This window comes from Urtica dioica, chromosome 8 (assembly GCF_054948205.1).
Source record: "Urtica dioica subsp. dioica isolate 48M chromosome 8, U.dioica_male_clone48M_v1_H2, whole genome shotgun sequence".
NCBI lineage: Eukaryota > Viridiplantae > Streptophyta > Magnoliopsida > Rosales > Urticaceae > Urtica > Urtica dioica.
The window spans coordinates 8,848,033-8,859,703 of NC_142763.1; the positions used below are offsets into that span (position 1 = coordinate 8,848,033).

At 36.4% G+C, this 11,671-nt stretch overlaps 1 protein-coding gene across 1 annotated transcript; it reads right to left on the reverse strand.

Moving 5' to 3' along the window:
• On the reverse strand, window positions 1–2,061 carry LOC149387882 (transcription factor HHO6-like). Its single transcript, XM_089624024.1, has 5 exons — window positions 1,703–2,061; window positions 1,257–1,534; window positions 816–1,176; window positions 640–716; window positions 1–553 (listed from the first exon to the last, which is right to left on the reverse strand). Exons 1-5 carry the CDS (start codon window positions 1,917–1,919, stop codon window positions 257–259), a joined length of 1,230 nt encoding a protein of 409 aa, XP_089480150.1. The 5' UTR covers window positions 1,920–2,061; the 3' UTR covers window positions 1–256.
• Between the last annotated feature and the right edge of the window lie 9,610 nt (window positions 2,062–11,671).

Genomic DNA, 11,671 nt, shown 5'->3' on the forward strand with positions numbered 1-11,671 from the left:
TCAACTCAAAAAATTAATCAAATAAAATAAAAATCAAGATTAAAAAAAAAAAAAAAAAAACTAAACTAATCCTGCAAAATTTTACATCCTCTCTCACTTGAGGACTCAAAAAAAGTCCTCTCATTTATGTATCTCTCCGTATTATTATCATTAATAATAATAATAATCTCTTATATATATCCATATATATATATATATATATATTTTAATATCTGCAAAAATTCATGGAAATTTAATCACCCTCTCTCTCAACTGGCTATACATGATCTTTTTTAGCTGGCTTGTTGTGAGTGTGGCTTTTCCAGCTATACCCTTCAGACTTGGCATCGTGATCCTCGTCGTTATCGTCCATGCTCTCGTCTCCGGTGGTTGGGCTTCCACTTCCGATCGGGCCCAATTGAAATGGGCCTTGAGGCGAGCCCGACTGAGAGCTGCTTCCTTTGGACGACTCACCGTAGTGGTCGTGACTCGCCCACAGAGCCCCCAAACCCGCCCCGGATTGGCTCGCCGGAGCCGAACCGGACGAGACTCTTCTAGTGTGAAGCCTGTATTTCTGCGTCAATTCATCGAACAGTTTGTATTCATATCAGCAAACCAGTGAATTTTTGCCAATGAGATTTGTAAGTTAACTGGACTTACTTGCAAATGGCTCTTGACTTCGTCGTTGGTCAGTCCATCGACTTGCATCAATTCTCTAATCTGCTTTGGAGTGGCAACTGTGACAAAGATTATCCCCAAAAACAAAGATTATTGAGTATTTTTTCGTTCATTTTGATTTAATTTCATATTTTGGGGACACGAACTCGATGTCTGACCTTGAGAGCCTCCGAGCTGTTGCAGAGCGCTGACGAAGCGGCGGTGAAGCTCCGGCGACCAGCACCGCCTCTGCTTCCTTGCGGCGGCGGCGGCGGCGGCGGCGGCGGCGGAGGAGGAGGAGGTCTGATGATGATGGTGATTGGGATGAGAGTTCTGATTTGGCCGAGAGTTCAGATTAGGCTCTTCCTTCAGAGCATTGATCAGCGAAAGCCCGCGGACCGAAACGCAGTCCCTCTCTTCCGCCGCGCCGGAGGAGAAACCGATCGGGTACGGCTTGAACGGAGCAAAAGCCCTCTCCATTCCACGGCGGACATGAAATGGGTCTTGATCGGCTTCCAAGCCATGTCTCTTCTCATTTCCCTGCAAAACAAGCATAACTAAGTTCAAAAAGACTAATTCAAAAGCCTAGGGTTATGATTTTGATTTTAATTGTTAAGTACCTTGTGAGATTGGGTGGTGTTGGGATTTTGCTTTAGATCAGTGGTGGTGCTGATATAATTGGTATTATCATCTTCGGCGTTCCAAAGCTGAACGGAGCTCATCCAGTTTTTCTTGTCCCTACAGTCCTTTTCTTTCTTTTCGTCGCAGATAAGTCCCTCTTCTTTTTCCTCCTCGCAGTTCTCCTTATCGTTCTTCAGTGGCATGAATTCCTCGAGCACTGGTTTAGCGTTTTTCGGAAGCTCGAATTTCGCTGATTCTTCTTTCATATGCTGAATCGCTGGTGAAATCAATTAAAAAAAGTATTTAGATTCAAAACTAAACAAAGACAAGGAAAAAAAAAAACAATCTAAAAACCTAACAAGAGAAATCAAATTATCGAAACAGAGCAATCTGTTAAAAAAAAAAGAAACAGAAAAAGAGAAATCGATTCAGGAGAGAGACGAACCATCCTTCAACAAGAGCATACAAAGAGGAAGTTCGCGTTTAAAGGCGTCGATTTTTCTCATTTCCTCTTCCAATCGCTGGATAAAACCCTCAAGATTCGAAGCCCTCTCAGCCACATTTTCAATCGCCAACGAGGCTCTGAGAAAATCGCTGATCGTCTTCGGAACGAAACTCGGTCTCAAATCCAGCCCAAGCTCCGGAGAACAAATCGATCCCATACTTTTTTTCTCGATAAAAAAAAAAAATAGACAACCTTAAAATCTCAGATCCTTATCTCTCTGGTACTTTGTTCTTTGTTTCTTTCTGGGTGAGAAAACGAGAGAAACTGTTTAAGGAAAGACGCGACTATACGTGTGTGTATGGGTATATATATAGAGAGGGATTATAGATATACACGGTGTGAAAGGCGTTTGGTGGAAGAGAAAATGTGGACTTTCGAGGCAAATTTTATTTATTAAAAAAAAAAAGATTCTGTTTCGAGAGAGAAAGAGAGTGCAATTAAAGTTAAACCAATCGAAATACAGAGTTTCGTGGTTTTGTTTTTAATTAATTGTTTTTGTTCGAAAAACAAAAGAAATGAAATATCGCTATCGTGGCGTCGCGTATTCTATCCACCGTTGTATGAATCGGGTCGAGTCGAGATTAATTGGGAATATTTGGGAAAGGTCGTTATTACCCCGATAATATTTCTGGTTTTACGGAATATTTTACGGAAGAAGTTTCAGATACTTTTTTTTCTATTTTCCTCTGCTAATAAATTCTATTTTCTGTCAGTCGTCGAATTTCCGCTTCTCTGAGAATGTGATCTTTTCTTTCCTTTTAGGGGCATCAGCAGACTTGACCCCCACGAAAATTTTATCACAAAAGATTTATATCATCCCATTAATTAATATTGGACAGCTAATCAACCTAATTTTTTTATAATAAAAAAATAGTATTGCATCTTTGCCGCACATGAAAAATTCACCCGATATCAAGATAATAAATAAATTATCGAGGTCCGAAAAATTTCACTCGATTCTTAATTCATGGGTTGATTCTCAATGCTCTACTTTCTTTTCATATTTTCATATATCAAATTTCCCACTAAGGTGGTTTTATCACATCGAATTTCCAAGTAAGGTCAAATTTCAGATTTGCTTTTCGTATTTTCTTATAACACAATCCACCTCCACTATCAATTTTGTATTTATATGTATTTTTTTTTTTTTTACTATTTTGTTAGAGATTTGACCCTTCTTTACAAAAGTTGTTAGCGATCCTTGTACAACTTTAAAGTGAGTCTTTTAAAAGAAAAAAAAAAGCATAACTAAACAAAATAACATGTATATAAATTCATAAATAAATGTATAACAATAAGGAAAAAGTATACTTCACTAAAAAAAAAACATCATTACTATTAATACCAGAAGTATTTTGAAAGCAATGAACGAGCGAGTAAAGTGATTTGAACTCGTCAATGACATGAATTTCAAATATATCATTTCCTATTTATAGTTTAGAGCATTTATAATGTAATGCAATTTTTTTAATCCAAAATGCATCTTGAATCAGAATAGTATTTTATATATAGCTCTAGCCTATCTTTATTTTACATTACTTAATTCTTGATATAATCTATCCCACTTTTATCTTCTTATAATTATAATTCTTTTAAACTTCTTATACTTTTATATTTTACAAATTTATCATAAATATTTTTTTTTACATATCACCAAATGCATATATATCTTTTATGCACGAAATACATGAAATAAAAAATGCATTTCTCTATTACAATATATAATCATTTATATATCCAATCCGTCATTGATTATGTGCTCAAAGGCAAGCACAAATAGATGATCAACAACAACAAACGGAGATGGCACGCCATCATTTAGAAATGAAAAGAAAGGGATATGGATATCAAAATCATGTTACAAGACCCAAATACTATTATTGATCCACAGCGACATGCTTATATAATTGATGAACAGGTACAAATTTTCCGTAAAAAAACTACATGGAACAATTACGGCAACATAGTATTTATAATTCTACTAATGCATTCGAGACAATATTTGACAACATTGAAGGATCTGGAGCTGATTTTTCTCACTACCAGCTAGATTTTTATATAAGTCCGAGTAACATGATTTATGAAGGGGTATTTTTTCATATATATTTTTTTAAATCTTTGTTATTTTTATTTCAATTGTCTATGTAAAATAGCATTGTGGATTGATTGTAGTTGTTTTAATTATCTTTTAATGTCTTTGTAATTTTTATTTCAATTATCTATGTAGTAGTGAGGCTTAATTGTAGTAGTTTTAATTTTTTCAATGTATACGGATTGTATTTGAATTGATGTATTTTAGAATATATATTTAAATATTTATATTCAATTAATAATATAAGCAATCATATTAAAAATATATATATTATGGCCAAAGTTGTAACTACAAATTCAAATTAAGGTCAATTTTATAATTATTAAAAAAATTAGTATTAAATCAATTTTATGCATATATGAATAGTGATGATCTATATTTGAATTACCATTATTTTAAAGAGATGCAAATACAGAGAATGCATCAAAATTTGTATTTTTATTGGAGCAAATTATTTAAAAATTTGCATTTTGATTGAAACAAATTCTTTAAAAGTTGATGCAATTTGCATCTTTATTGGAGATGATTTTAGAGATGTGTAAAATAATTTATATATTCGAATTGCGTGGACTTCTAGGGTAAGGTTCTGTGTATGCCAGATTGGTCAGGGTTGTCAAATGGTTAGGTTTTGAGTTTGAATATTTCCATCAAGGTAAGTATGAAGCAGATTTTTTATTTATTTATTTATTATTTATAAACATAATACTCATATTTAATGATTTCTAAAGAAGTATTTTTCATTTATGAGATATTTTCCCTTTAAGGAGAAATATTGGTCCCCAAGCAATGAAGATATTCAAACAATTGAGAAATTGTTTCAAAGCACATTTTGTGTCATATGGTATTTAGGAGCACTTTAAAGTATTTTAAATTGTAAGCGCATCTATTCCTAAATGGGAACCAGAAGGCCATAATAGTGGAATTTCATGGTAAGTCAGTCCATGTCCATTCAGATTCCAACATTAAACTAGGCAAATAATGTACCTTATATTTTCTTTTTACCTTATTTTTATTTTTAATATTTATTTTATACCTCTTTCTTTGTGTGGCGCAATATTTTGAATATAGTATTTTTTTTTTTTACAAATGGTGGTTCTTTGGTGAAAGTGAAATGTAATATCTTGTCCCAGTTTCCCAAGGGAATCTCACTTTCTTAGTTGGAGTCAAGAGTCGGTGGATTATAAAAAAAATTTGGCTTATTTTCTTGTTCTTCTGTTGGATTCCAAAATCAAAACTTGGGTCGTCTTTGCTCAAAAGTTCCACCACTTGTCTAGGGATTTGCATGTGAGAGGAAAAGTGTTGTTTCATTCTCTTCTATAAAGTTTTTACTTGCGCGAAAAACTTTAATTATAATTCTAATCATTTAAAAAAAAAAAAAATTGCAATCGAATAGTTTTGTTTTTTTTTTTTCATATCACCCAAAAATGTATGGTTAAACTTAGGCCCGTTTGGTTAAGTTTTCCATTCCTATTTTCTGTTTTCTGATTCTAAATTCTAGAAAACAGTTTTAGAAAAACTGTTTGGTTATAAATTCAGAAAACAGATTTAGAATCATGTTTCTGTTTTCTTTGAAATTTGTTTAGAAAACAGAAAACAATGAAAAGTTGTTTTCTATTTTATCTCTATACAATTGAATGGAAAACATAACCAAACAACATTTAAAATATTCCGAAACGTAATTCTAAATATGTTTTTTAAATTTAAAAATTAGAATCAGAAAACAGAATTTAAAAACAGAAAACGAGTTTAGAAAACTAAACCAAACGGCCCCCCGTTTGGTTAAGTTTTCCATTCCTGTTTTCTGTTTTCTGATTCTAAATTCTAGAAAACAGTTTTAGAAAAACTGTTTGGTTATAAATTCAGAAAACAGATTTAGAATCATGTTTCTGTTTTCTTTGAAATTTGTTTAGAAAACAGAAAACAATGAAAAGTTGTTTTCTATTTTATCTCTATACAATTGAATGGAAAACATAACCAAACAACATTTAAAATATTCCGAAACGTAATTCTAAATCTGTTTTTTAAATTTAAAAATTAGAATCAGAAAACAGAATTTAAAAATAGAAAACGAGTTTAGAAAACTAAACCAAACGGCCCCTTAAAGCGTAAGAACGGGAAGACTTGAAAATTACAATTCTATGCCATTGGCCGAAAAAAATCTCCAACGACATAGATTCAATCTTTACACCATTGGTCGAAAAAAATCTCTATTTCCACAATGGCGAATGATTTATTTATCTATTTTTATTTATGTTCCCTATAATGATTATTCCTCAAGTTTTTCAAACTTTTATTAAACAAAAATGCGTGGCCTAAAAACGAAAAATTTTGTTCAAATTCTTTACGGGTGGAAGTTTATGTTCTGTTAAGGGCTAGAACGAGCGTTCGGCCGAAATCGATAGGCCATTTCTGACTGACGCCCAGATTTAAGTGTGATGTGGTTTGTTTGTGATATGTTTATATTTAGAATTAATGACATTTTTGGCCCCTCGTCTTTGACCTCTTTAACACCTTGGTCCCTGATGAAAAAAGTCTGCAGTCTTGGCCCATTATGACCAGACAATTTTCATATTTGGTACTTCTGTTAATTTTTCTGTCCAAATTGCCGGATAATGGTCACGTGCAAGTCACGCCTGCGATACAAGGAGGGTAATTATCGTTTTGCCCTTGTTTATATATGAAAAATAATAGAGTAAAATGGTATACTAAATGAATATATAAATTAATGAATTCTAAATTAATAGAAGAAGAAAATAACCCCAAATCAAATAACCCCAAATCGAAAGTCCCGACCTAGAAAACCAGTCGAGAGAGAAGGGCGATTCGTGACTCAGCGGATCGGAGGAATTGGCAAGCGTGGAAGATCGATGGAGTCGAGTCAAAGTTCATCGTCGCGGAGGAATTTGCGCAAGCAAGGCAACAACGCCGGCAAGGTGACAAGTGAGCGTCGTGGACGAGTTCCGGCGTGTAAATGCGGTCATATCGGAGTCGAGTATACTTCATGGACATCGGAAAATCCTGGGCGAAAGTTTTATGGGTGTCCTTATTATAAGGTATGGATTTATTCTGGATTTTGTTTCGAGTTTGAGATTTTTCAATGTATGAATTGGTGAACTTTATACCAGGAGAAAAATGGATGTGGATTTATTGAGTGGGTCGACCCTCCTATTTGTGCTAGATCAAAAATGATTATTCCCGGGCTTTTGAAGAGGATAAATTCGCAAGAAAATAGCTTCCCGGAGGTTGCCGATGTACTACAAGAAGATCAAGTGGGAGCAGTGGAAGAACAATTAAGAGCAATAGAAGCACAACTAGGAGCAATTCAAGAACATTTACTATCAATCGAAGAAAAGAATGAACTGAAACTCCTGAAGCGAATGATTCTATTGATTTTATTGATTGTGTTTGTGTTGTTGATTAAGTGACTTAGCTTGGTTATGCAACTTATCTGTGGTTAGCTTGGTAACTTAGCTTGGTTATGCAACTTATGTTTGGTAAATCTTTGATTATGTATCTTATCTTTGAGCAGGTCTTATTTTGTAACTTATTTTGGTTATGTAACTTCTCTATGAGCAGGTCTTATTTTGTACTTTGAGCAGTACTGCCACAAGTTCAATGTAATTCCAATGTAATGCTAAAATATGAGACAAAATTCCAATGTAATGCCAAAATATGAGACAAAATTGTACTCTAAACTAGTTCTTGAACAATGTAATTCCAATGTAATGCCAAAATATGAGACAAAATTGTAACATTCAATACCTAGTAAGTTATGCCATATAATATGAGATAAATTATGATACTTATACATCTGTTTTAAAGTTCCAAAATATGAGAAAAGTAGAATGCCATGTACTTCTAGGTTGCCACAAGTTTTTAGCCCTTTTTTACAACATATACATGCTTGATTATAATCAAAGCATTAAACCAAAAAAATTGTTCAAAATAAGGACTTCAGACAGGCTTAATCTAAGTCCTAAAAACAGCATCTACTCGTCTCTGAATAAACCCCGCGGTTGCATGACGTTGGTCTTTGTGTTCTGACTCCTGAACCGCGGACTTCTCTGTTTACATTCAAAATGAGCCATGTCAGTCCTTATCTCAAATATCACAACTACGTTTCAAATTATAAACATACCTTTGTTGGCTGGATTGGTTGTGATCCTCGAGTTGCTTGGGATGGTTGAGAAGCCATATGTGGCTGGTTGGATTGACTGGATGGTTGGGATGGTTGAGATGGTTGAGAAGCCATAGGTGGCTGGTTTGATTGACTGGGCGGTTGGGATGGTTGAGAAGCCATAGGTGGCCGGTTGGATTGACTGGGTGGTTGTGACCTTCGTCCTTGACGTGATGGGCGTCCTCGCTGTCCATTTCGATGTCGCTGAAAAAACCAAAAATGTCGGATTATAACAAGAGATATAACAAGAAACCTTCAATTACGTTACCTCATTTTCTTTCTGTCTTCTATAACAGGTTTTCACGTTGTGTCCCGGTTGACCACATTCAGTGCACTTTGGCTGAACATATTTCCTCGTCATCTTTGTTCCATGCCTAGGGACTACTTCGTCATGTTGAAGTCGACGAAGCTTCTTTGGCCTTCCTGGTTTGACTCTGTTTGGAGGCATTGCCAGTGGTGGTTGTCCAGTACGTGGCCACTGCTCTAGAGGGTTGATTGGCTTAATATGATGAACATATGTGCTCTCGTAACAAGGTTTCTTGTACCAATGGGAGACATATGTCAAAGGATCTTCCTGTCGGTGCCAGATGCAACTGATTGCATGCGAACAAGGAATGCCTGCATAGAATTAGAGACAAACTTAATTAACATTGCAAAGAGTAAAACTGTTTACACTGAACATTGCAAAGAGTAAGACTGTTTACACTGAACATTGCAAAGAGCAGAGGAATACCTGACAAATTCCATCTATTGCATGAGCACGAGTGTGTAGACAGATTCACGGCGTACATGGTTCCATACATGTTTGAGACTTGGTAATCAGAATCACCAGCCCAGTATGGAATATTCTCAGATGATAGAATTTTGTTTGCTTCGAGGATCTTGAAAATTCTAGGTCCAAGCTCACCATGCCACTTCTCAACGGCTGTTCTCTGTTTGGAGAACCTTTGCAGTAGGTACATCCGAATGCGCTCCAACAGTGACAATATTGGTTTTTGCCTTGCCATAAGCATGGCCCTAGTTCCGTTGAAACTTTCGCATAGGTTATTTAACACTATTTCACACTTAGGAGCTGACCTGAAATTGCATCTTGCCCAGTATTGAGGACCCTTTTCAATTAGCCAATCGTACGCGTCTTGATCTTCAGCTTTTGATTAGGTCCATCTCTGCCTCAAACCGAGCATGAGAATAAGCCATTGCCGCGGCCATCATTTTGGCTTTCAAAAATGCTCCCTTATGAACCTGGTCAATTATCATTCAAGTCAGTAAAGTGCCAAATGAAGTACATGAGAACAGAATATATTGAAAATAACAAATGTCATTTACTTGACCTTCGTAAAATTGCCTTGGAGATGACGTGCACAGTGCCTGTGTTCACCTTGCACTGAGCCCTCGCCCCACAAATCATTCAACGCCTCTTGAAGGCCTTTCTGTTTATCAGAAATGAACGTCCAATGGTGGCCGTTGTTGAGACTCAAATCGTCCCTGAGTAGGTCAAAAAACCAAGTCCAAGAGGACTTGCATCCAGCTTCCACAACAGCATACGCGATAGGAAACATCGAGTTGTTGGCATCGATTCCTATCGCTGAAAGTAACTGACCGGTATGTTGGCCTTTGATATGGCATCCGTCAACACCAATCAAAGGGCGGCATTGTTTAAATCCAAGTTTACATGCTTCAAAACATATATAAATCCTTTGAAACACTGCCTGTCCTTCACTGTTGAGTTCGGATTCAATCTTCACAGTTGACCCTGGGTTTGACCGCTTGATTTCAGCGGCGTAGCTCCATAATGCAGCGTACTGCTCATTATATGACCCTTCAATAGCCTTCGTTGCATGCCTTTTTGCCCTATATGCCTTCATCACGTTACACTTAAGAATATGGTCCTTCTGGACACGGTTCATGAACTCTGGTGCGGACCACGAGTCGTTAGTTTTGAAGCTCTGCATATACTCTTTCGCGAGCCAACTAGCTGTAGCAAATCTGTTAACGTTCACTCTAGGACATGTATGCTTTGGTTCATACGTCTTGATAAGGAATGCACCACCTGTTCCCAGACTTGATGCATAACACACCCATTTGCAATGTGAGTTCTTACACGCTGCCCTAACCCTTTGGGCCTCGTTTTTCTTGAAATAGACGTCTTTGCCCTCTTTGATAGCTTGTTGCCTGATTGCCTGCTTGAAGACATGAGAACTAGGAAATGACATTCCCAGTTTTAGTATCACGTGACGCATATCAATTTCTTCTCTGAACTCCTGAAATCGTGGCAGCTTCTTCTTGATGTGTGCCTTCTGCTTGCCCGTCACACCATCACGAACCTCTTCTGCCTGGTTGTTAATAAAGAATGTTAATATTTTGAATACCAACTATGAGATTGTATGTGTGTTTGTAAGTATGTTGTCGTTTTTTTATTTTTCCTTTTAAGTGTAAAACGACTTGTCGTTAGTTTTATGTGTGTTTGTATAAAAAAGGATTTTAGATTGACTTTAATTCAGCTTTTAGTATGAGTTATGGTCAATATGCCATAAATTCAGCTTTTAGCGATTGACTTTAATTCTGCTTTTATTTAGGATTTGCAAAGTTATGAGTTGGATGACTGATTATCATTTGCAATAATACCCAAATGTAAAATTGTAAAAGATATTCTATTATACCAAAATGCAATAATATTTTTGAATTCTAATATTTTATCACGAACCTCTTCTGCCGAGTTGTCTTCTGAGTCCGATCCATTGCCTCCAATGTCAGCGTCTATGTTGTAGTCGCTATCATCTTCAGAATCATCAATTAGAACGCCCTTCCCTTTCTTAACTACGCCTGCTAGGCCCAAGTCAACAGCTGCCCCATCCACTTCAATTTCTTCGTCACTCAAGTCGAAACCAAACTCGTTCTCAGTTGGCCTTCTCTGATACGCTTCCCATGTCTGTTCATCCATGTCATTTTGTGCTTCCTCATCAACTTCTTCACGGTCTTCCTCCTCAATGTCACCCTGTGCGTCGCTTTCACTGGCCACGACATCAGATAAATGGTCATTAATGACTGGTTCAGGACCCGGGTCCTCATGCTCTTCTTGCTCAGCCACAACGTCGACATGGTGGTCTTCATCGTCCTCACCAACGCTGTTTTGTATAAGTAGTGGTGCAACTGGATGATCACAATAAATATTGACCTCCCAGCTTGTCTTCAGATTCTCAGCTATACGTTTCAGCAACTGACCGTCCAACTCAATCCAAATCACCTTACCCTCAGGCGCGTCCATGTAGTAATCACAACCAGTTGAGTAACCAAGTTCCTTTGTCATCATATTATTCAACACTTGAATAGACATTCTGTCTATATCTACAAACATAAACTGACTTACAGTGCCGCCTTCGTATTTGTCCAAACCATATCCACAGTCAAACCTCACCGCACCTCCATGGTAGACATTGATAGAAAACTTGTTTAGAAGTTCCTCTGAAACAAAAACATGGCAACAAAAGCTTTCATTTTCATGTACAAAGTAAACTAATAAATACCCATTTAAAACATGACACCCATTACATAAATACCCTCAAAACCCCACACCCACCCTTACCTGTACCAAACTCTACCGACAAAACCGGGACCACAACAAACACAAAAGGACGGGAAA